Source organism: Eubalaena glacialis, chromosome 13 (assembly GCF_028564815.1).
Source record: "Eubalaena glacialis isolate mEubGla1 chromosome 13, mEubGla1.1.hap2.+ XY, whole genome shotgun sequence".
Taxonomy (NCBI): domain Eukaryota; kingdom Metazoa; phylum Chordata; class Mammalia; order Artiodactyla; family Balaenidae; genus Eubalaena; species Eubalaena glacialis.
The window spans coordinates 19,273,486-19,296,605 of NC_083728.1; the positions used below are offsets into that span (position 1 = coordinate 19,273,486).

At 60.1% G+C, this 23,120-nt stretch overlaps 2 protein-coding genes across 7 annotated transcripts; one reads left to right on the plus strand and one right to left on the minus strand.

The window, feature by feature from the left end:
* Positions 1–439: 439 nt before the first annotated feature.
* On the plus strand, positions 440–6,661 carry EMILIN3 (elastin microfibril interfacer 3). Its single transcript, XM_061209767.1, has 4 exons — positions 440–641; positions 1,923–2,045; positions 3,218–3,441; positions 3,703–6,661. The coding sequence occupies exons 1-4, from the start codon at positions 475–477 to the stop codon at positions 5,487–5,489; spliced, it is 2,301 nt and encodes a 766-aa protein (XP_061065750.1). The 5' UTR covers positions 440–474; the 3' UTR covers positions 5,490–6,661.
* On the minus strand, positions 6,053–22,966 carry LPIN3 (lipin 3). 6 transcript variants are annotated; one of them, XM_061209764.1, is made up of 23 exons: positions 22,842–22,965; positions 22,126–22,178; positions 19,126–19,266; positions 18,837–19,035; positions 17,911–17,961; positions 17,627–17,722; positions 16,411–16,676; positions 16,122–16,205; positions 15,476–15,596; positions 14,966–15,308; positions 13,970–14,069; positions 13,669–13,829; positions 13,168–13,261; positions 13,028–13,097; positions 11,318–11,410; positions 11,195–11,241; positions 10,361–10,472; positions 9,236–9,384; positions 8,954–9,040; positions 8,351–8,503; positions 8,004–8,118; positions 7,812–7,915; positions 6,053–7,619 (listed from the first exon to the last, which is right to left on the minus strand). In XM_061209764.1, the coding sequence occupies exons 4-23, from the start codon at positions 19,026–19,028 to the stop codon at positions 7,475–7,477; spliced, it is 2,583 nt and encodes an 860-aa protein (XP_061065747.1). In that variant the 5' UTR covers positions 19,029–19,035; positions 19,126–19,266; positions 22,126–22,178; positions 22,842–22,965; the 3' UTR covers positions 6,053–7,474. The 6 variants fall into 6 exon arrangements, with proteins under 6 accessions (XP_061065747.1, XP_061065748.1, XP_061065746.1 ...); XM_061209765.1 differs by lacking the exon at positions 22,126–22,178; XM_061209763.1 differs by lacking the exon at positions 19,126–19,266.
* Positions 22,967–23,120: the final 154 nt, after the last annotated feature.

Here is a 23,120-nt window from a genome sequence, read left to right on the forward strand (position 1 = left end):
GTCCAGGCCGGCCCCAGGGTTCTGGCTCTGCTTCTCGCCCGGGTGCACGCGGGAGACAGCGGCGGATGGGTGTGTTTGGGGGGCCTCCCGGGGCGCGACGGCCTGCGCCCCTGCCACCACGGGGCTGCTTTCTTCTTAACCTCTCGCTTGCGGGCGGCCCCTCGGGCGTCAGCTCGGAGCTGGGGCGGGGGGCCGGCGGCGGAGAGGGGGCCGGCGGAGGAGAGCGACGCGGCCCCAAGTTTATGCTAATCCGCGCAGAGCCCGCCTCCCGCCTCCCCTCGGCGGCCCCAGGCGCGAGCAGCGCCGGCCACTCGGCGGGACGCAGCCGCCGCGAAGCGCCAGGCGGCCGGGCCAGCGAGCTCCGGGGGCCGCGACCGGCGGCGGGACCCGGGCGGGCGAGCGGCGGGGCGGCGGGCGCACACCCGGCGGGACACACTGGCCCGCGCGAGGCCAGGTGGAGACCCGGGGGCCGCGATGGGTCGCCGCCGCCTGCCGGTCTGGCTGTGCGCCGTCGCGGCGCTGCTCTCGGGGGCGCAGGCCAAGGGCACCCCGCTCCTCGCGCGGCCCGCGCCGCCCGGTGCCTCCCGCTACAGCCTCTACACGACGGGATGGCGCCCGCGGCTGCGCCCGGGGCCGCACAAGTAAGCGCGGGCCGCGCCGCGGGCGGGAAGCGGGAGGGATGGGCCCGGGCGGCGCTCCCACCTGCCCCGGGCGCGCGCGGGGGCCCCGGGCACCCCAGGACGAGCCCCCGCCCGGGCGGGCGCCCCACGCTCCGGGGGGCTGCGGGGCTGGCGAAGGAAAAGAAGCCGACAGGGCCTGGCGCGGCGGCTGGGGTACTGGCAGTGCCCGCGGAAACCTTTCCAGCGAAGTAACATTTTCCAGCTGCGCTGTGTGCAGACTCCGGGCGCTGTGGACCAGGTGGAGGGAGAGGAGGGAGGGCGGGCGGTCCGCGACGCGGAGCATGCGGGGCCACCCCCATCCCGTGCCAGGGCCTCTCATCTCTCCCCTGCCCCGCCAGGTAGGAGATGGAGGCCGTGCGCCCGGCGGCTCGACCCCTCCCGTGCTCAGCCTGGACCCCTGCGACCCTTTGGGAGGCCCAACGTAGCTGGGCCGGAGAGCTGGTGGGGGCTCCTGGGTCCTGGGCCCGTGTTGTGGCTCCAGAGCCCAATAGCAGTCCACAGGTGGTCGGCTTATGCCAGGCAGCAGCCTCCCTAGCCCTTGTGTCCTCCCCTGCCTCAGCTTCTGGTCTTTAGTAGCTTCAGGTGAGTTAGGGCCTCTGCCTGGGGTACTAGCTGAATGTGAACTCTAGCTGAGTTTGAGATGTATTATAGGAGGAGTGTACCCAGCCCATGGCTGACACTCAGTAGGCCTGGGCACATCAGAGCAGGCTTCCTGGAGGAGGTGGTACAAAAAGTGATCTGAGAGGGAGCAACCAGAAGCAAAGGTAGGGGTGGGAAAACTACAGGGTAGGATGTATTTTCCCAGGAGTCAGTCGGGAGGAAAGATGAGAAGTGTGGTCTCCAAGGCAGTATGTTGTGATCTCAGGAGGTTCAATGCCGAGATGAGGAGTTGAGAGCCAGTGAAGGAGTTGGAGGAGGGTGGGGAGTGTGGCAAGGCTCCTGAGGGGGATCCAGGGTGGGCCTCTTCCCCAGGCAGGGAGGCAGCTGCACTGGGCTCCTGGTTCAGTACAGCACTTACTTAGCCCAGTGACCAACCCACTGGCGAGGCTGGGATTGGAGAGACCAGCAGTGGGGCAGGACCCCAGGCCAAGAGCTCTGGATCCCAGGAACAAGAAGAAGGAGCAGAGGAGATATGGGAGTCTGGTCTCCTTCCTAGGCCCACAGCTTAGGGAAGGGAGGAGTAGAAGCCTCAGTGGGCCTGGCACAGGCCAGATATTCCAAGGATGCCATTTCCCCCTGCAGGGCCCTCTGTGCCTACATTGTACACAGGAATGTGACCTGTGTTCTACAGGAGGGAGCGGAGAACTACATAAAAGCTGAATACCGGCAGTGTGGATGGGGGCCCAAGTGCCCCGGGACAGTCACGTGAGTGCACCCCCATCCCACCGACTCAGGATGCCTGGGCATAAGCCCCAGGCCTGCCTTCAGCTGAGGGTAGCAGCCAGCTCCACAAGGGTTATAACTCCTTGGACTCCAAAGAGCCTACCCCTGCCCCAACACAGGCCATTTGGAGGGGGCCGGGGGGGAGCCAGGGCAGGCTCGGTTGGAGCCCCCAAGGGGACCCAGGGGAGGGCTCCCAGGGGAGAAGCAGCGCAAGGCAAAGAAGAAGCAGCAGAGGCAAAGGGGGGTGGCTGGGGACAGGGGGGGAGCAGAGGGTCACACCAGCAATGGTTGATCCCTGGGTAGACTCAGGGAGGGTTGTGGTGACCGTGGAGAAGGCAGGCCAAGGGTGAGAGGAGGGAAGCCAGATTTCTGGGGCTTCAGCCAGACAGGTGGGCTGTGAGGACGTGTTGCATGCAGGTGTGATGCACATGTCTGTACTTGGAGAAGTTCAAACGTGTGCCTGAAAACAGATCTGTTTATTCCCATGTGTCAGTGGGTAAACAGGTACACGGCTGAACAGGGGAGAGAGTACACGTGGTGAGCGCTGCCCTGCACCCCTGGGCCTTCCCCGCTGTGCTCAAAATCAGAGGTGCCATTCCGCCAGCTTCTAGGACCAGAGCTGAATTCCCAGAGTAGGCCAGGAAGTAGGGGAAAGAACTAAGTGGCCCCCAGGTAGGGAGTGGCCCCCAGGCAGTGTGAAGGGCTGCCTGCCCCAGCTCCAGTGCTGTGCCCCTCATCCACCCAGAGGGAGGGGCAGGGGTTTTGTCAAAAGTTTTCAAGGTACCCCCAAAGCCAGAGTGGAATTTCTGATGGCAGTATGAGCCAAAGGGTGTCCAAGTGGTCTTGGGAGTCTTGAGGCTAAATTCCCACTAGCCTTTCCCCAAGCAAACAAGATGGGGCAGGGCTTCTACCTGCCCCCTCCCCTAACGCATCTCTGAGCCTCCGCAAGGCCTGCTTCCACCCCACCGCCTGTCACCTTAAGCACAGAAGAAGGAAAAAATGCTGGTGGTGTAGTGAAGCTGGGAGACATCTAGACCTTCTGCCAATGTCTGGAGTGGCCCTGGACCCCAGCCAGGGGGCAAGGTCACTCGCCAGGAGGCAGGAGCCTCAGCCCACAGGTACAGAGCCCTGCCCTCTGCCCGCCCCTGGCCCAGGTACCGCACAGTGCTCAGACCCAAATACAAGGTGGGCTACAAGACAGTGACGGACCTCGCCTGGCGTTGCTGCCCCGGCCTCGCTGGAGAAGGCTGCCCCGAGCATCTCACGGACCATGCGGCCACCCCACCTCAGCCGGAGCCTGAGCCCCAGGTTCCCTCGGGGCAGGTGGGCCCAGGCCCCAGGCCCCTTCCTTCTAGCAGAGCAGCCTCGAGCCCCCACGGTGAGTCTGCCCATGGAGACCCTCGCCAAGGTGATCGGTTTCTGGGGACTGACACAAGCTGGCTGAGCCCGATCAGGGCTGGGGAGGGTGCATCTCGTGCTGGACGTGAGGGTGAGCCCCCAGAGCCCCCTCCCACAGCTGGGGGAACCATACCAGCAAGGTTGGCTCAGACCAGAAAACCTCTCGGGTGGCCCGGCAACAGGACAAGCTGAGAGAGCCAGGCCAGTGATGACCCTGGGGTTCTTTCCTCCTCTTTCCCAGGAAGGAAAGGCCCAGGGCTGTTTGGTGAACGGCTGGAACGCCTGGAGGGTGATGTCCAGCGCCTGGCACAAGCATATGGTACCCTCAGGGGCCTGGTGGCCAGCCACGAAGACCCCAACAGGGTGACTGGTGGCCCCAGTGCTCCTGCTGCCCCTGTGGGCTTCGGGGTCATCCCCGAGGGGTTTGTGAACCCCAGAGACAGAGCTGGAGGACCACTCACTCCTCCTCTGGATGAGATCCTGAGCAAGGTGACAGAGGTAAGCAGCACACTCCGGACCAAGGTGCAGCTGCTGGACGAGGTGCGTGGACTGGCCCTCGGCCACGAGGCTCACCTGCAGCGGCTGCGGGAGGCCCCCCCGTCTCCGCTCACCTCCCTGGCGCTGCTGGACGAGTATGTGGACCGACGGCTGCACCGACTCTGGGGGAGCCTGCTGGATGGCTTTGAGCAGAAGCTGCAGGGTGTCCAGAATGCGTGCGACCTACGGGTGCAGGAGGTGCGGCAGCAGTTGGAGGAGGGCCAGGCGGCCAGCCGGAGGCTGCACCAGAGCCTGGATGGCCGGGAGCTGGCCCTGCGCCGGGAGCTCTCACAGCTGGGTACCCGGCTGCAGGGCTTGGGCGTGGCTGGCAGGGGCAGCTGCTGTGGCCAGCTGGCCTTGATCAGTACCCGCGTGGACAGCCTCGAGAGGAAGCTGCAGGCAGTGACCGAGGCCCAGAGGGGCCACAGCCCCCCCGACGGGAATGACCTCACGCGGCTCTCTGCTGCCATGCTCGAGGGGGGCGTGGATGGGCTGCTGGAGGGCTTGGAGACCGTCAACGGCACAGAGGGTGGAGCCAGGGGCTGCTGTCTGGGGATGGAGGAGGGGGGCTGGGGTGTGCGTGGCTTCCACACCACGCTGGAAGAGCGCGTGCAGAGGCTGGAGGAACGCCTGCTGACGCTGGCTGGGGAGCCGAGCCACGATAGCGCTCCTCCAGGCAGATCGGCTCGGCCCCTTGTGCAGACGGAGCTGGCCGTGCTGGAACAACGGCTGGTTTCACTGGAGGCCTCGTGTACCCCTAGGACCACCTCAGCCATCCTGGACAATCTCGTGGCCGAAGTGAAGGCCTGGCAGAGCCGGAGCGAGGCCCTCCTACGCCAGGTGGCCAGCCATGCGGCCCTGCTCCAGCAGCTCAATGGCACCGTGGCTGAGGTCCAGGGGCAGCTGGCAGAAGCAACGGGCGGCTCCCTCCAAGGCGAGATCACCCTGCTCAAGGTCAATCTGAACTCTGTGAGCAAGTCGCTCACGGGCCTCAGTGACTCCGTCAGCCAGTATTCTGATGCCCTCTTGGCCGCCAACACATCCCTGGATGAGCGGGAACGCAAGGTGGAGGCTGAGGTCCACGCCATCCAGGAGCAGGTCAGCAGCCAAGGCTCGTGGCTTCGGGCCGGCCACAGGCAGGTCCTGAGCCTGCGGGGGCAGCTGGAGCAACTCAAGGCCGGCGTGGCCAGTGTGGCTGGCGGGCTGAGCCGCTGCCAGGACACAGCCCAGGAACTGCAGCTCGCGGTGGGCCACTTCGACCAGAGGGTGGCGCAAGTGGAAGGTACCTGTGGGAGGCTGGGCCTGCTGGCTGCGGGCCTGGACAGCTTGGCGGCTGAGTCCCTTGGGCCCAGGGAGGGCCTGTGGGACCACGTGGACCAGCTGAACCGCACGCTGGCCCAGCACGCAAAGGACATTGCCCGCCTCCGGGATGACCTGCTGGACTGCCGGGCCCAGCTGGCCGAGCAGGTCCGGGCAGGGCAGGCCGACTAGGTGGGCTGGACAGGCCAACCCCCAGATCCCGCCAACCCTGGGCACCCTCCCCCAGAGCCCAGCCTTGCCTAGCAGTGCCTCCCAGCCTCCCCTGGCCAGCGCGGATGCCATTTCAGAGGGCCCTGAAGGAACAGTGTTGGTCCAGCTCCACCTGACTGTCCAGGCACCAATATCCACGCTTGGTGCTGCACCAACTGGGCAATTCAGGATCGCGGTCAAGGCCAGTACGTCATGCCTGCAGGCCGGGGTGGCCCCAAGAGACCGCACCATCCACGGTCTGTAGATTGCTGTTCTGCAGACACACCAGTTACCATCTGTGCAGACCTTCAGGTCCCTTCTCAGACAGCAGTCTCTCTGCATCTCCCTTTGCCCATGGACAACAGCTCCAAGCCCTTAGAGGCTTCTGGTCCCCCTGTCCCCTTGGCTTCTCAGCCACCTGGGCTTGGTTTCTTCAGGAAGGTAGTGCCCACTGGCACTGTCCTCCCACCTGGCAGCTTCAAGGATGCTGTTTCTGAACTAAGGACCCTACAGGGTCCTTCAGGACAGAACGGAAACACAAGGACTCAGTGGAGAGTTCTCTTTATTCCTTTTGATTCTCTCCCTAGGTGAGGGCTTAGGCAGCCGTGGATTCCCAGAGGAAAGGATGGGGTCCAAGTGATCTGCTTGGAGATGCCTCCCACTGTAATTTATCCTTTTCCTTCCCCTCCCCAAAGATGTTTTTGGGGTACTCTGGTCCCCACATGATCCTCTCCTTTCCACTTGGGGGAGAATCTCCCCCCACCCCACGTTAGGGCCTCTCTCCAAAGGGCGGCCCTCATGTACATCATGGCCTGAATGAGGCCAGACCCTGGGCAGGAGGCCACAGCTGGAGGGAAAGGGCTCCAGGCCTAGTTTCCAACATCCTTGGAAAACCCCAGCCCTGCCCAGATGTTCACAAAGTGGTGAGAAATTCAGGTGTGAAAACATGAGGACACAAGCGTTCGTCTGGCCCATGTACGCCCCAGAGGCCCATCCCTGCTGAGGCTCCCAGCCTCAGTTTCCCCACGGCAGCTCGGGCCCTTCCGTGCTGTTTTGCAGGTCCCTGCAGCCCCACCTTCTGGGTTCCTGACATTTGGTGTTCTGCCCTCCACTTTGGTGCCGTTGGGGGAGGGCAGGCCTGGATTAAAGCTTTTAGCCTGTCTAAAGGAACTTTCTTCCCCAAAGGCAGTAGGCGGGAAGGCTGCAGTGGGGTGTCAGCCCTGCTTCCCACAGCTCCTCGGGCAGGAGCTTACTCAGCAGCTGTGTGGGCAGTGAAATGACTGGCAAAGGCTGGGGGAGGCCAGGCACCTGCCCTGGCAGGGTTTGGGGCTGTGTCCTCAGTGGAGGTATGGGGAGGGGCAGGGATGGCAGCTGGGTGTGTACTAAGCCAAGTGGGAGCCACACCCCCTCAGCCCTGGCACTGCCCTGGGATCCCCGCTTCCCAGATGTTGGAGGGGCCCTAGAGTATCTGGGGTTGGGATGTGCTGAGATATCAGGGCACCAGCATGGGAGAGCAGTGATGTCTGGCTCCAGAGCTATGGGAAGGGGCCAGGGCTATGTAGGGTCTAGCTTCAGAGGGTATGGTCCAGGCTCCCCGAAGTGGGTTGGGGGAAAATTTCTTCCCTGATTGTTGGCTGCCACCAACCCTTTCCTGGGCTCACAGGTCTCAAGCCTCATAGGGGCTTCCCTCTTGTCTCTGTCCTATCAGGAGTTGAGGCAGGGTCCCAGGGTGACAGGGACAGATATCAAGGGTATGGAGAACCCTGCAAGGACCCAGTCACTTAATGGCTACAGGGCAGGGCCACGCTGAGGCCTGTAGCACGGCTCAGCTGGTAAAGGCAGGGGACAGGAGAGGCCACAACTAGCCCGCAGCCCCCTCCTCCCCTTCAGTGGGTTGGCCCTGCAGCATCCAACTTCCAACCCCCATGCCCTGGGACACACAGTTCTGGGGAGCAGCCAGGGCTCGTTCAGACCAAGGCGTCGAGGTCCACAGGGGCCAGTGGCTCCCGCCAGTAGCAGAAGTTGCTGTATTCAGGGTTGGCCAAGTCTGTGCTGGGGCCACGGGCCACAGGTGGGAAGAGGAGTTCAACCACCTCGCTGAGCCGTTCGTACCTACGGGCAGGAGGTGCTGGAGTGAGCCTCAGCTGCTGCCGGGCTTTGGCCCCATCACAGCAGGTGGAGACCTTGCATCCTGCCTGGGAGCCCTGGACCGGGGAGGGGGTCCCTGGCAGGGGTGGGGTGGGGTGGCACTGGGTCCCAGGGAGAGGCTGGGGTGTGTAGGCACGTGGCAGGGTTTGGCCTCACGTGGACTTGTGATTCCTCATGAGCTCCTGGCTGAGCTCTCCCCGGGGGTTGACTGTGAAGATGCGGGATGTAGGCAGGCCGACCTGCCGGTAGGCAGTGACATCCTACAGGAGACAAGGAGGGGTTGGTGGGCTGGGAGGTGTGGAGAAGGTGGCTCAGGCTCCCCACCCCCGCCATGGAGGGGACACTCACATTGGGCCTGTTCCCAAAGGCGGCATAGAAGGGCTGTTCCTGGGGCAGAAAGAGCTGCTGGATGTCACTCAGGCAGGCAATCTTGAACACCTCCGGCTTCTTCTCAATCACCTCCCTGCGGCAGTCGGGGCCATGGGCAGGGAAGGGGTTAGCGACCAGAGGATGGCAGGGTGAGGTGACAGTGCTACAGGGTCTGACCCAGTGGACACCTGAGCGAGGGCTGATGCCGGCCCAGCCTGGGCTGGGCCGGGCTGGCAGTGGGCCTGTGCAACCCCCCGCTGGGCTGTGGGCTCACATCCCGTGGGGAGGTTACCTATGCGGGGTGGTTACCTGTGCAGGGCGGTTACCTGTGCAGGGCGGAGAAGAGGCTGCTGGGAGACAGCAGGATGGGGCCCTCGGGGAGGCCACAGCCCCGCTCGCTCACCCACTGCAGGTACCCCTTGGTGAGGTCAGCCATGCCGATGGCCCGTGCCGAGCAGTACAGGAACTTGTACCCATTTCTGGGGGGCGGGACAAGGGGGCAGCACAGAGCCGTCAGAGACCAGCCATCCCCATCTCGCCTTCTGGGCTTCGGCCAGCTCAGCCCAACCCTGGCGCCTCTGCAAGGAGGGGACTTAGGAGAAGAGCTGAGCCAGGCCTGAGAGGTAGAAGACGCGTGCACAGAGTCCTGAGGCCCAGGTGGACCAGGATAGGTGAGGACTCGGGCAAGTCTGTAGGCTTTGCCTACGGCAGGAAGGCCAGCAGCTAGACTCAGAGCCCGACCACAGCCCCAAGAGACAAGTCTTTCACAGGAGAACTGAGGACCAGTAGGTCTCAGCACACCAGGGACCTGCCCCGGTCTCCTTCCCTGTGGGTCCCCAAGCCTGGCTTCCCGGGGCTGAGGCCAGGCCATTCTAAGATCTTGTTACTCCCTCCCTGGGGTCCCACCCCAGCCCAGTCCAGGCACTCACAGGTGGATTTTGTGGTAGAGACTAGTGATGCCCTGATGTGTCCAGTCTTTCCCCAGCTGGGGCAGAATGTGGCCCAGGGCATCCGACCTAGACCCACAGAGTAACGGTCACGCCAAGGCAGCCCCACATGGCCCTCCTGCTCTGTGGGTGTGGCCCCGCCCCCGTCCCAGGATGGCCCATTGGGAGCGGAGGGCCTCTCTCCCTGTCCCCCCACCCCCCAGCACAGAGGGAGGCAAGTCCCCAGGCCCTCCCTCTCCCCCTCCACGGCCGACCGGGTCTCACTTGGTGATGGTGCCATCAATGTCTGAGATGATCACCCTGTCGTCCCATTTCCACAGGTAGATGGTGGCCCTACAGCGGCAGGTGCCCTGGTACTGGGTGGTCACGCTGAAGACCACATCGTTGGCACCTTCTTGCAGGTTTAGGCGCCGCTGAGGCCAGGCAAGGGGGGAACTGTGAGCTGCCGCAGCTGGCCGCTGTCCGCCCACCGCCTCCCCCCCAGAACTGTGGCCTTCCATCTCCACGGGCCTCTCTTTCTCCTGTTCCTCCCAACTCAAGAACCTTCCTGAGTTCATCAGAGACAGCCATGTGGGCAGAAGGTGGCCGCAAGGAGGAAGTGAGGGGTGCTGGTGGGGCCTGCAAAGCTCCAGGCACAGGAGCTTTGAGATGGGGCTCATGGACCAAGCCTGGCCCATGACCCTGTCCAGGTTTCTCAGGTCAGCCTTGGGGCCAGCACTGCTCTGGGCAGAGGGACACCCCACTCCACAGAGGGGGCCCTGTGGGGATCTCCACAGGCAGCCTCCTGCCTGGGGCTAGGGTACCTGGGACATCCCCCCCCAAAGAGAGACCTAGCCCTGTCCTTGATCCAAAGATAAGGATCAGGGCAGCTCTTAGCCACAGCCTGTGACCTGGCGGACCCCGAGTTGGGTGTGAGCCCCAGGGAACCACACAGAGGGCAGCCACTCTGTACCAGGTGTGCCAGACTCTCCTGGGCACCTCTCCGACCACAGAGTTCCACTCAGGAAGAAAACAGTACAGGAGCCACAGTTACTCAAAGGTGTGACTTGGGGGCCTGGGGTTGCCAGAATCTGAGAGGCTGTCATCAGCCGTTTGGTTCCTGTAGCTCCCAAAGGCAGACCAGAGCCAGCCAACCCACCGCAGGTAGGTATTTTAAGATGACATAAGAGGGGGCTTTTCTAGCGAGAACATCCAACAGAGAATGGGCTGGCACGTGAAGAAGCGGCACAGAAAGCTGTCCCCGGATGACGCAAGCAGAGGCCGGCAGGGGGCTGCCACAGGGATGGATTCTGGGCTTTGCTAAACACAAGCCATTCCTCAGCCGGGCCCTGAGGGCCTTGGGAACACAATCATCTCAGGCCCGCCACTCCCACACCTGCACACACTTACAATCTGATTGGAGGAGAGGCGGAGGGACTTCTTGTAGGCAGGAGTGTGGGCCGGAGGCGAGAGGGGCGGGGAGGGGGCATCGTCCTCACTGCTCGGGGCTTCGGTCTTCTCCCTGCGGGCAGCCCGGCTCTTGAGCCACTTCCCCCAGCCAAGGCTTTCACTCCTGTAGATGCCCACCCCTCACCCAGGCCGCAAGGAGTCTGCTGCTCGTCCCTGCCCCTCTAAGGACCCCCTCCCTCTAGGTGCCACCCATTTTGGGGGTGGCAGCAGACATCAGGATATAGGCCAGTAGTCTACACCCAGAACGGTGACTGCAGAGCTGGAGCAGAGACCCGGGGCGCCCAGCCCCCAGACCGCTCTCCATAGCCAGGATGCTGGAACCTGCTTTGGGGATGTGTACCAGAAAAATCTAGAATTGCATCGTGGCCAATCCCACCTGCTGTGGGAGGCAGTCAGCCCGTCCTTGATCACCCCCCACCCAGCCTTGGACATTCTGGGTCACTTCAGACATGAAAAAAGGAAGCAAGGTCAGCTGGCCCCTGGTGGAGAGAGGAAGCCCTACTCTGCCTTCGTATGGTAGCCCTTTGTCTGGGCCAGGAGTCTGGGTACCCATTCCAGCCCTGCCACTTCCCGGCTGTGAGAACTTTGGTGTATCTAGGTTTTCCCATCTGTGACATGGGGACATGTCCCAGGAGAAAGAAGAGGTGTAGAAGTGATTGCAGAGTGACAAAGACCCATGGCAGGGGAGGGGTTCTGGCTCCACCCCCACTCCCACAGTGATCTTTCCCAGGCTGAGCTCCAGCTGCAGAGCCCCAGGCAGGAGATCCAGCTCACCCCAGCTGCTGCTGCTGCGCTGTGGTTTTCTCCCTCTGGGCACTGCACTGTGGGGAGAATATCCATCTAGTGAACCCTGCCTCCTGCCTGTGCCGGCCCCGCCCTGTGGACATGACCACCCACCTCCTTGGCCGGAAAGTCCCTGCATCGCCAGGAAAACCACCACCGCCCTCCCTTCCGGGGCATCTTTTCCTTCTCCAGCTTGTCCACGGTGCTCTGCGGGCAGATGAAGGCCATGGCATTTTTTCCTGTACCACACAAACCCACCTTACATTGCCCTTGGGGCCCCCACGGGCCCAGAGTCTGGGGCTGACCCTACAGCAAGGTGCTAGCAACGTCTGGAGGCTAAAGAAGCATACTCACCCCCATCTTGGGATTCTGAGCACTGATTCAAGGAGATAAGCATGGGAGAACAAGGGCCACTTCTGCCCGCCTCCACTCCACCCCAACCGTGACCCCTCCAGCTCTAGCCCACCCTTGGCCCGGCCTCCAGATCTTGTGGATCAGTCTCCCTACTCCAGTAGCTAAAGGCAGCGCTTTGGGAGTTTCTCAAGATCTGGGTCTCCCTGCATGATGCCACCAACTGGTGGCAGGGACAGTCTCTAGTCAGTACCACCCTCAACCTCCAAGACCAACATGGGCAATTCCTAAGGTCAGTGATCTATCCCGTGAACAGCCTCCCTCTCTGCTTGTTACCGTCATTGTCTGGTGGGGACAACATGACCCTGTGAAAAATTCTGATTAGATTTGTGCTAGATAAACCCAGGGAGGGCCCAGGCCCACCTAGGAGACATATCAGCTTCCTGCAAACACAGAATGGAGAACCCGTCAGGAGGAAAACAGCCAGGGTGTCCACTGGGGCTGGGAACAGGCTGGGGGAGTTTCCCCTAGGTGGTGGGTCTGTCTGGGTAAGGTGAGGAAAGGCAAGCATGGGGGGACCCTCTCTCTTCCCACAAGCTCTGGGTCCTTGCTCAAACCCAGAGCCAGCCAGAGGACAGAGCTGGGCATCACCAAAGGGAGGCACCAGCTGTCAACATCAGGTGAGTGACGTTCTTTGGGCAAGCCAAGCCAATAATGATGGGCCAGACCAGGGTGGGGCACTGGATGGCTCCCAGAGGGGCAGAAGGGGCAGATGCAGGCCAGCCCTGCACAGGATAGAGGTTCTGGGAGGGACTATAGAGGCTGCTCCTTCCCACCTCTGAGCATCTGCACATGCTGCTCCCCACCCCTTGCCTACTCATCCTTCAGACCTCTACCCGGTGGGCACTTGCTCAGCAGACCCCCTGTTGGAGGCTCTCAAAGCACCCCAGACCTCTCCTTCCCAGTACTCACAGTTGAATTTCATATTCATTTGGCTGAGTCTTTGATTAACTGTCTTCCTATGAGGGCATGACTGTCCCCAGTCTGGGCCTGGCACATAGTAGGTACTCAACAACTGTGTGCTGATAAAGCAAGCCCCTGCAGCCCAGCCTGGAGAGGGTCTCAGAGGAAAGTGAGGGGTAGGACCTCCATGTCCCAAGACTGTCTCGCAGATCCAAAAACCTCCTGTTGAAGGCATGTCCCTGTCGCCTCTGGTTTGTCCTGAATTCCTTTGAAGTAAAGTCTAAATCCAATCCAAATGGATTCAGCCATGCCAGGAAACCAGGGAAGCGGGGGGGTGCTTCGTCCACACAGCCTGGGGCAAGGCTTCAGAGGACCTGGGTCTCTTCTCTCAGAGTGGGTCCTGCAGCCCCAGGCCCATCTCTGCCCACCCTCCACTTCCTTGCCAAGGGCCCCCGACCCCAAGGCTATGGCCACGTCCCCCAGGAGGCCCAGGGGTGCCATAACCATTACCTTGGGCAAGTTTCTCTGGAAGGCTTGCAGGGAGAGGATCATGGAGGCGGCTACAGCCCAGTTATAATGCCTGGAGAGACAGAAAGGGTGTTAGGGCCGTGGAGGGTGGGGCGATCCAGCCGCCCAGCCCTGGTACCCACTTCTCGTTGATCTTCACCACCAGGTTCGGGTCGTCCAGGAGGCCGGGGTTTTGGGCGAGGTCCTGGTAGGAGACGATGTGCTGGTTGAACTTCTCTGGGCACAGAGGCAGAGAGCGAGGGGTGAGGCCAGCACATCCCACGTGACCCGTTGCCCCCGCCCCTCCCAGCTGCCCCACCTCTGCTGCTCAGGCCTCCTGCAACTTGGGTCTTCGACTTAGCAGGGCTCCTTGCTACCTGGGGTTTTAGCACCTGATGGTCCCACCCCAGGCACTAGCCATCCTGGATTCACAGGATAAGTCACAGCTTAGCATGATTTAGCATTTGCTTCATGGGGTCTTGGAGATGCCCAGCGCTTGCTGGCCGAGGGTGGGCTCCACAAACCCCAGACTCATGCACACCTCTGCTACCCCCACCCCCACCCCGGGGTCTTCCCTCTCTTCTCCCGTCCCCTGGGCTCAGTGACAGTCCTTGGAGGGGTGGTGGGGCCACAGTTGAGCATACCCACAGAGATGTCTCCGCTGTCAGCCAGGCCCCCAGAGAGGGACAGCACTACTGTGTCCGCTGTGTCCGGAGCGGGCTCTGGCTCCCGCTCAGGGTTGCAGCCTCCCAGAGACTTTTGGCTTCCGGCTTCACTCCACTTCCTGGCCCCCCGCCCACAGTCGCTGGGGACAAAGGGGCCAATAGCGACATGAATACAAGGAGGCTGGGAGGAGGGGCTGGAGCCCTCCCAGGCTCCTGATAGCCGATTCCTAGCCCCACAGGCCCCAATCCCAGGACACCCTGGTGTCCAGAACCCAGGCACCTCTGGGGGAAGTAAAGGGCTGCATTCTCAGAATCCAGGGAGGGCAAGTCATCCAGGTAGATTTCACTGGGGCCCAGGTGCTGGCTTCTCTTCAGGGAGCCTGAGAGCAGAGGAGGGGACATCTGTACCTAACCCGTGAGGACTACTATTGTGATCACTGTGCGTCCCCCTGCCTTTGAACGCCTTAAGGTGGCACTGTCCAGTAGAACTTCCTGCAATGCTAGAAAAGTGCTATGTCTGCACTGTCCAGTAGGGTAGCTGCTGGCCACACAAGGCTATTGGGCATACTTAAAATGTGGTGTGATGGAAAAATAGAATTTTAAGTGTTATTTAATTCTCCTTTTTCTTTTCGCCACGCCGTGTGGCATATGGGATCTTAGTTCCCCAGCAAGGGATCGCACCCGCACCCCTTGCAGTGGAGGTACGGAGTCTTAACCACTGGACCGCCAGGGAAGTCCTCCAAGTGTTATTTAATTTTAATTCATTTAAATTTAATTTTAAATAGCCACATATAGCCAGTAACTACCCATCTGGATAGCACAGGTGCCAGCTTCCCCTCCCAACCCTCTCCCTGGCCTCGCTCAAGACACACCACCTGCCTCAGTTCCTAGACATGAAACCTCTCTCCCTCCTCATGGCCTTGCTGTTCCCTCTGCCTAGAATTCTCTTCCCCTGGTCCTCACTTGGCTGGATCTTTATGGCCCACGTCTCAGCTCAGGCATCACCCGCGCAGAGAGGCCATCCCTGGCCACATGATTTAAATAGCCCCCGTCCCAACCAATGATTCTGTCCTGCGTCCCGCCCCCCAACATCATGCTCTTCCTGTTATGCGTCTGTCATCTGTCCGCCCCTCTGGACGGTGAGTCCCATGAGGGCCGGAGCCAGAAACAGTGCTCGGAACACAGTAGGTGCTCAAACATGCTTGAAATTCCAGAGTCCACCCAGGGGATAACGTGAGGCCAGGGAAGCAGTGGGAGGGGTCCAGCCATCACTCACCTTTCCTCCTGGAGATCCCCTCTGGCTGCCCTGTGCAAGCAGGGGCCTCCAAAGCAGCCCAGCTCCACGACTCAGAGGGAGGAGGGAGGCCCACATCCCCGGAACTCTGAGTCTTGGTTTCCTCTCTCTCAGGGGGTTGGAGAGGGGGACCCACCAGAGCAGGCACCTCCGTGTCAGGGTGAAGAAGGTCGGTGCCAGGCCCTGTTTGCAGGATTGGAATTCCCAAAGGGTCCACGCCAACCACAGAGGCAGAGGGGGTGCTGGGCGCCCCCTGAGGTGGAGAGGCCGTCTTGGAGCTGCCATCAGGGACCACTGAGGACTCGGGCCACTCAGCTTTGCCCACCTTCAATCAAACAAATGGGGGAAGACAGGGGCGGTGCAGGGCCTGCTCCCCACACCCCACAAGGCCTCAGGGAGGTGGCCCAAGTCTCAAGTCACTCCAGTCCTGACCCGCAGGGGCCACGGAGCCCCTGAAAGGTAAGGATGGAGGGTTGACACAGGGGAACTCACCTTAGGCAGCCTCCCCCAGGCCCACTGCATGTGGGACTCAGCTCTCAGGGGGATGGGTTCGGGGGTCCGCAGCTCCAGCTCCGAGTCACTCTTGGGGGATGTTAGCCCACCCGTTGAGAGGCTGCAGGAAGCAAGAACTCAGAGGCCCCCAAGCCAGCCTGCCACCCCCTGCCGCCCTCCTTGGCCTGGGAAAATTTTTTCTGCAACACGTATTTATGCCAGTGTTGGATCCAGAATGTATAAGGAACTCCTATAAATCAACAAGAAGGCAATCCAGTAGAAAAAACAAAACAAAACGAAACAATGAGCAACGTTGTGACTTCTTAATGGGTGTAGGGTTTCCACTAAGGGTGATGAAAAAGTTGTGGAATTGGATAAGGGGTGATGGTTGTACAACATTGTGAATATACTAAATGCCACTGAATTGTGCCCTTTCAAATGGTAAATTTTATGTTATGTGTATTCTACCACAATAAAAAAAAATGGGCAAAAGACTTGAATGTCAACACTTTACTGAAAAGACATACAAATGACTGGTAAACACAATAAATATGTTCTATGTCATTATTCATCAGAAAAATGTAAATGGAGAGCCCTCTGAGACCTTGGCTTTGAGTCTCTGCCTGTAGCCCACCTGGACTCTCACCTGGCCTGGGGGGGCCACTCTCCATCGGAGTAGGGGTAGGTGTCTTTCGGCTGCGGTGAGGACTCTCCTTCTGGCTGGACACTGCTGCGGGACCACAGGGAAATAAATGGTCACTGATAGGACAGGCAACCTGGGCAGGGCATAGAAGCCTGGACATCAGGGGCTTGATGAAGCAAAGCAACTAAAGGCCAGAGAGGTCAAGGACCTTGCCCAGGGTCACACAGCGTCAGCAGAGGACACTGTGCTTGAACCCCAAGTGGCATTCCTACACCCTCAACCCCCTACATACCCTGGGGGCTCCGGCCTCGGCTTTTCCAGCAGGGATAGCTCACTCCCAGTGCCTGCCTCCAGCTCCTCCGAACTAGAATCGGCTGCCACCGTGTCCTCCTTCCGCCTGGGTTTCCTCCTGCGACGCTTCTTCTTCCACCCCGTGGAGGCTGTGCCCGCGATGCTGGCCTCAGGCTCGCTGGCTGTGCCCAGCTGGGAGTCCGAAGGGAACCCAGACAGGCCCCCCCAAGGGATGGGTGATGTGCACAGGTGGGGAGGCATGTCTTCCTGTGGAGCAGACCAGGGGCAGGGCTGAGGGGTCTGCAGCTTGGGTACAGGGGGCAGGAAAACAGGCCTGGAGGCTGGACAGAGCCAGCGGTAGCATGGCCTTGTAACTGTTGCTGGCCTCAAAGTTCCCTAACAGAGATAAAGCGGCCCCAATCCCAGGGGTGCCTGCACCTCTGGCAGCCCACGGCAACCACACAGTCCAGACAGAAACCTGGGCATCAGCCTCTCATCTCCCCTGCCCACATTTACCACAGCAGACACCTACTTCCCCTTTTAAGACTCAGCCAGGTGTCACCTCCTCCAGGAAGTTTGCCCTGACTTTTTTCAGCCTCAGTTCCAACCCCCTTCGCTGCAATAACCAAATAGTTCTTTCATCTGTCGTTTACATGTCTGTCTCCCAGGCTAGTCTGGGAACCTTCTTTTTTGGCAGGGGTCACCCCTCATCCAGGTCTACTGCGGTGTCTGGCATACAGTACAGTAGGGGCTCAATTAAAGTTTGTCAAAACTTTAAACACCCCTACTGGCTTCTGCTGGGCCCTGCCTCCCTTCTGCAAACACCGCTCTGCTCCTTCCCCGCTCCCACACGTCCATGTTCCAGCCGCCCCGAGCCGGAACCAGAGCCACAACAAGCCGTCTTATGCTTTCCGGTCCCGGCCATTGCTCGGCACCCTCCTCCTCTCCAAGCTGTCCAGGGAGGGCCTCCTGTTCCCCCTTCAGGGGCCCAGCTCAAGTGTCCTCTTCTGAGAAAACTTCCCCAAAAGAAGCGCCAGCCCTTCCTGCCCCCATCCCCCCCATCCCTCCCCAGGGTCCACCAGCACATCCTGATGCCCCTGCCTCAGACCCTCGCCGATGGGGTCCTCCCCACGGTGGGGACAGTGACAAATCCCCAGGCCCCGCCTGGAGGGAGCACTAGTGAAGAGACAGGGCCAGGCAGGCCCAGAGGCACTTACCACATCGCTCTCCAGCTCCTGGATGAAGAAGGCCTCCCCGCTGTCCCCCAGCTTCATGTGCAAGTCCACTGGCTCCCCATTGATCTCGATGTCTACCTGTAATGGGGCGTGGTGGGATGGGGGTCCCCACCGTCGGATCTTACTCCCATGCTTCAGTCCACTGGACTCCCAGCTGGTCCTGGAGACACAGGCTCCCTGCTGCCCCAGCACTGCACTTTCTGGAACTCTCTCCCCCCAGACCTCGGGGAGCCCCCCTGCTCCCCACTCTGAGGGTCTCTGCTCACCATCTCAGTATTCTTGTTTATGCCTTGGTTTCTGTGTTCCTCTCTCTCCCACTGCCCAGAAGAACAAGAACATGATCCAATCTTGTCACTGTGTGTCCCCAACCCGCAGGAGAGTGCCCGAACATTTGTGGGTAACATGAACAACAGTAAGAATGACCCTTTCCTGGGCACTTTGTCCAGTGTGTTACATAGACCATCTTGTTTAATCTTCACAGCAACCCCTGGCAGTACCTCCCATCATTATCCCCACTTTATAGATGAGGAAACTGAGGCTCAGAGGGGTTAGGTAATTCTCTGGGAATTACTATGAACCCAGAAGGTCTGAATCCACAACGCAAGCTCTTAACCACTTAGCATACTGTCTCCTGCAAGGTTACACTCTCCCATTAGGATTCTGGAAGATTCACAGTCACCCCAGTGTGAAGGGGGTTTGGGCCCACCAAATCTCTATTCACACACCAGAACTCAGTGCTAACAAAAATCTGTCACGTTCAGCTGAGCCCCATGAAGATGGTGCCGGTTTCCTAAGAGTGAGGAGGTAATTTTTGAGTATCACCCCCATGCCTCGCCCTGGGACAGTGTTATCATCTCTTATTTAATCACCAGGTAATGAGAGAGTATCAATTTGTTCAGGTGAGGTGACTTACCAGGAACACACAGGTAAGGTCTCAGGAAGCTGAAGCCAGGTCTGATGGCCCCAGTACAGAAGGCTGCCCCGCTGTGCTGCTTCCAGGGGAAAATAGGGGCCCTCCTGGACCAAAACCCCCAAACCAACTCAAAACCTTCCAAGAAAATACAAAGGAAGGGAAGCCTGTCCAGAGGACACATCCCTGCCCAGGGAGGTCTGGTTCGTGTCCTGGGACTGCAGTGACTACCCCAGCTTCCTGAGCGCGCCCTGCAGAGGTCCCTCTACCGCCATCACTCACCACCTTCTCCCGTGAGCGCAGGACGCCCAGCTTGCCGAAGCGCACGTGGAAGGGCGAGCACCGGAAGGAGCCGTCCGCCTGCCTCACCACCAGCACATCGATGCCCCCCGTCAGCGTGGCCGGGTTCAGGCCCTGGTACAGCCCCTTCACCGTCCCAAACACAGTCTCCGCCAGCTGCCCCACGTAGTTCATGGCTGTGCTGGTAAAGGGGGGCGGAGCTGGGACCAAGGCCTGGCCACCGCCCTCCGTACGGGGCTCCGCAGCCTGACCCCTGGGACCCCAGGCTTACAGCGTGTGGTCCTCGGGGAGCCTCTGCAGAGGGGCAACAGTGATGGGGTGGGAGGTGCGCCTGAAGACGTGGGCTCTAATCCCCACCGGCCGTGGGGCTCTTGGATGGCTGCCTCCCTTCTCCAAGGGCTGCTGCCCACATCTGTCAAATCAGGGCACCGGATAAGGCCATCGGGGCGCTGTGAGCCTCTAAATGCCATGAGTAATGATAATGACCGTGGCTCATTTCATCTTTACAACAACCTGCCAGGCTGGCCGAGCAGGTTTCATTATCCCTGTTTACAGACAAGCCAGCCGAGGCTCAGAGAGGTGGAGTGACTTGCCCACAGCCTCACCACTAGCCAGGAGAGGAGCCAGGGTTCGCATACAGGCCTGTGTGATTGCAGAGCCCTCGGTGTGAACCACTGGGATGGCCCAACTGTGGGGACAGGCACCCCTCCCTGGGGTGCAACGAGGGGCAGCCTCATGATAGATCAGGCCCAGGGCCCTGCTGGGTAACAGGTGACAGTCCTGAAGGCTGATCTCTTTCCAGGAAGTGGGGAGGAGGGAGCCTCAGTTTTTCCATCTGAGAAGTGGGTTCAGCTGTCTTGCTGCCTCCTGGTCCTAGGAGTTGGAAGGGACCTTGCTGGGCTATTGTGGCTAATTTATGGGGGACCAGGGGTGGGGGTACCCCAGGTACCTAAGGCTCTGCCCAGCTCTCGGATGCTTGCAGTAGGGCACCCCCTATAGCTTGGCCCAAACTACAAAATTTAAGGCCCAAACTCCAAAATTCTTCCCAGTCTCCCTGGGACATGTGGGAAGCCCGTCCATGGCTACAACCTGACCCCAGTGTCTCTAGGACATAGTTCTCAGCCCCCGACCCCTACTCCTCAGACCCACATTCAGGCCTTGGGCTGGCCCCTGGCCCATCAAAGCTGTTCCTTCTTCCCCCAGCCAGACTGGTCCCTCCAGCTTTCCCACACCAGGCAGAGCTGGGTGAGCCAGAGGCAGGAGCTGTAGCAGCTGCAGAGAAGAGCCAGGGCCATAATGAGAGCCACCTCTACCCTGGCATGGTGCCCACCCCGCCAGTTTCAGCTCGTCGCCCCTTCCCTGCTGGCCTCGCCAGTGGCCTATGCCCTTCTGGCTGCCAGGACCCAAAACCATCCCAGCTCCACAGGGCACTTCCCTCTGACCTTGCATCAGAACCCCTGGAGGTCTGCCTGCCACGCAAGATCACCCTTCAAAAAAGTCAAGTGACTTATCCAAACCTTATGAAGCTAATAGGCCATAGATGGGGGGGAGGGAGTGATGACTCATATCCTGGTTTCCTGATTCCATACCATGGTTCCTTCCCCTCCATGGTCCCCAAACCACACCACCGTTGTCGGCAGAGAGGGCCGCCCAGCCCCCAGCCCACCTCTGCACAGCCCTGTAATGCCTCGACACTCAGAATGTGGTCCAGGGCCCAGCATCACCTGGGAGCTGGTTAGAAACGGAGAGCTTCACAAACATAAGGTCCTGTGAGATTTGCTAAAGTGAAAATTTGGGTTAAAAAATGAAACTCTTTGGACCCCGAAAATGTCACTCAAATTGAATACATCTTTTATCTGCAAGGCACCTGCTATGTGATAGGTGAAAACTCCCACTTTGGTTTCTCTGTCCCTAACACCAAAGTCTGAATATGGGTCTGGGGAGACAGACCGACTGACAAGGAGAGACATGTGGTAGGCAGGGCTCTAGACCACTGTGCCCAGGAAAAGCAGAGAAGACTCCAGAAGCTTCCAGGAAGATAAAGAAGCACGCATGGGAGGGGCACACCGGGAGTGGGGGCAAAGTTCTGCCCAGCTGGCAGCCCAAGTCTGAGCTATCTGCTGTGCTGAGAGCTAAAGTGCAGGTGGTGGGTGGGTGGGTGGATGGGGAGGGGGCAGAGGAGACAGGCTCAGCTCCATCTACTACTGAGCTTCTCAGCTTCGCCACCCCTGCTGCTTGGGGCTGGATAATTCTTTGTTGCAGGGTTGGCAGGAGTGTTGTAAGACATTTAGCAGCATTCCTAGTCTACCCACTAGATGCCAGGTAGCACCCTACCTCCAGCTGTGACAACCAAATTGTCTCTAAACTTTGTCAAATGTCCCCTGCTGGACAAAATTGCCCCCAGTTGAGAGCCACTGAAATAGCAGAAAGAGCTGAATGGCAAAGGGAGCACCTGGGGGCACCTGGGTCCTACTCTGATCTACCCATGGAGTACTCTCGGGCAAGTAACTTGCTGGCCTCAGTTTCCCCTTCTATGAAACGAGGCTTGGATTTCTTAGACCTTCTCAGCTCTAATGTCATGGGAGCCTAGAATTCATTCCTCTCCTTGCTCCTCCCACCCCACGAGTGGATGCCCCCATCTCTGCCTGCTTAGCATTGTGGAGAGGGAGGGGGACTCCTGTGAGCCAAGCCCTGGGCTCCTCTCCGCTACCTGCACCCATCCCTGAAGGCATCTCCTGCCCCCAGGACCAGCTCTGCCTCCTTGGTCTGCTCCAGATGGAGGAGAGCTCCTCTTGGCTCCCCTATACCACCCTTCACCCCCAAACTAACATGTCTAAAATCAAACACTTCATCTTCCCCTGGGGAACCTGGTCAGCTGAATTTCTCTCAGGACTCATGGGTACCCCTCCCTCCCAAGCCCTCTGAGTCCTACTCCCCAATTTCCTGCTCATCTGGCCCCTCCTTTCTCCTCCAAGGGCCTAGGTCAAGGCTTTATGACCAACGCCCAGATCCTGGGTGACAGCAGGCACTGTGGTTAAGGCACAAGACTGTCTGGATTCTAATCCCCTCCCTGACACTTACTAGTTGTGACCCTGTGCAAGTCACTTCACCTCTCTGAACCTCATTTTCGGCCTCTGGAATGGGGATAACATAAGGGATGCATGAGGAATTCATGACATAATTCGTGTAAAGCAGTAGCATGCAGTAAATGCCCACCCACGCCACCTAGCAGCAGCAGCATCGTTTTTGGAACCGTGACAGCCCCACTCACCCGGGCTGGTCCTGAGGGCACGACAGGTCAGACTCCAATGCACTGCCCCTGCCCTGAGTTGAGAGTTTAGACTTCTTAACTTGGCATTCAAGGTCCTGCATGATGGTGGCCCCGCTGTTTGCTCCAGGAGGGCCTCAAGAGGTGCCCAGGCCTCAGAGCCTACTCTGGGAACATCCACATGCCTCCCAGGCCTGCACACAATCCCACCACAGGAAAGCCAGAACAAGCTGCCCTGGTTGTCAGCCCTCAGCCTTTCTGGGCTCCCAGATTCTGGGAGGGGTGGGGATGTGGCTCTCCGTGTAGGACCACAGGGAAGGGAGACAGCTCCACCCAGGATCCCCAGTAGCCTTCACGGCTACTTCATCTGACCTGCCCAGTCTCAGGGCAGGTGGGCAAGGGTCAGACCCTGTTTTGCAACTGAGGACACTCAGTACCAGAGAGGGTGGGTGTCTTCCTCAAGGTGACTCAGTTAGTCTGGAGTGAAGTTGGGGTGAAACTTTTCCCCTGAGAGGTTTTTACATCTCATTCTCTCCCGATCCCACATTCTGCATGTCCGGGGGGCCCCCCCAGCCCCTGGATCGGGGAGAGGGATGAAGTGAAGCCGGCCCCTCAGGCCCGGGAACGGGAAGGAATGAGGGTCAGATGGCAGGACAGAGGGGCGGGGCAGGGTGGGGCGGGGGAGGGGTACCTCATCTCTGGCTCTAGATGGACCCTACCTGAGGAGCTGCCCACCGGACTCCGGGCCCCGGAGCTGCCGCTTCTACCTGAGTGCACAGGATCAGCAGGTGTTTTCGGCCCCGCACTCACTAGGCACTTCCGGCTCCTCTAGGACTGGGTGAGATCCCGGTTCCGCCCCTTCCACGAGCCAAGGGCGGCCTCTGCAAGTCCCGTCTAGACTCCACCCCCCAAAGAGACCCCGCCCCCGCCCAGTCCCCACGCCCAAGGGCGTCCTTTCACCTAATAGAGTTCGGGGCGAGGCCAGGCTCCAGGCTCCG

What these genes read in the sequence shown, in the direction of transcription:
- LPIN3 (XM_061209762.1), bottom strand. Translation starts at nt 19,028, where the DNA reads ATGAACTACGTGGGGCAGCTGGCGGAGACTGTGTTTGGGACGGTGAAG. An exon ending in CAGCGGAGACATCTCTGTGG is followed by an intron (nt 13,262 to 13,668) that starts GTATGCTCAACT and finishes CTCTGTGCCCAG; the next exon opens with AGAAGTTCAACCAGCACATC. An exon ending in GGGACTTTCCGGCCAAGGAG is followed by an intron (nt 11,242 to 11,317) that starts GTGGGTGGTCAT and finishes TTCTCCCCACAG; the next exon opens with TGCAGTGCCCAGAGGGAGAA.
- EMILIN3 (XM_061209767.1), top strand. Translation starts at nt 475, where the DNA reads ATGGGTCGCCGCCGCCTGCCGGTCTGGCTGTGCGCCGTCGCGGCGCTG. An exon ending in CTGCGCCCGGGGCCGCACAA is followed by an intron (nt 642 to 1,922) that starts GTAAGCGCGGGC and finishes TTCCCCCTGCAG; the next exon opens with GGCCCTCTGTGCCTACATTG. An exon ending in AGCAGCCTCGAGCCCCCACG is followed by an intron (nt 3,442 to 3,702) that starts GTGAGTCTGCCC and finishes CCTCTTTCCCAG; the next exon opens with GAAGGAAAGGCCCAGGGCTG.